This window comes from Fukomys damarensis, unplaced genomic scaffold (genome assembly GCF_012274545.1).
Source record: "Fukomys damarensis isolate Sample0158 unplaced genomic scaffold, DMR_v1.0_HiC HiC_scaffold_2, whole genome shotgun sequence".
Classification (NCBI taxonomy): domain Eukaryota; kingdom Metazoa; phylum Chordata; class Mammalia; order Rodentia; family Bathyergidae; genus Fukomys; species Fukomys damarensis.
The window spans coordinates 41,371,174-41,371,568 of record NW_022900914.1 but is presented as its reverse complement, the minus strand read 5'-3'; the positions used below and the strand labels follow the sequence as shown (position 1 = coordinate 41,371,568).

Genomic DNA, 395 nt, shown 5'->3' with positions numbered 1-395 from the left:
GCAGGCCCAGCTTGGGCGCCGTCGAGGTAGCCGTTGGTCTCACTGCTGTTCTCCATGGCGCTGACCAACGCTGTAAGCAGCGAGAGACCGGGAACTTGGACTCTGAAAGACTGGATCCCAATGAATGGATCTGGCGAAGTTAGCGGTGTCTCCCAGCTATGCCCTGCAGGTGCTGGGAGCCGTCCCCGGGGGATCTTCTGGACAGTGCGAGAAGGGCGAGGAGAGGCGTGACTGGTGGGTCCGAGCTCAGCGTAGAGAGGATCTCGCCTCTCCCAGACCTCTCTGCCACAGTCTGCCGAGATGATGCAACGAGGAAGCCACGCGGGATCAGCAGTCCCGGAAGGTGGGAGCGAGTCAGGGACCGCCTGAACCCGCCCCACCCCCACCCGAGGAGC

General features: G+C 63.5%; 1 protein-coding gene across 1 annotated transcript in view; it reads right to left on the bottom strand.

Moving 5' to 3' along the window:
• Slc1a4 (solute carrier family 1 member 4) overlaps positions 1-389 on the bottom strand; it is a 24,726-nt gene extending 24,337 nt beyond the window's left edge. The window contains 1 exon segment of the mRNA XM_033764382.1: positions 1-389. This exon segment is cut by the window's left edge and continues 1 nt beyond it. Within this exon segment, the coding sequence (XP_033620273.1) occupies positions 1-56 (56 nt within the window). The 5' untranslated portion in view covers positions 57-389.
• Positions 390-395: the final 6 nt, after the last annotated feature.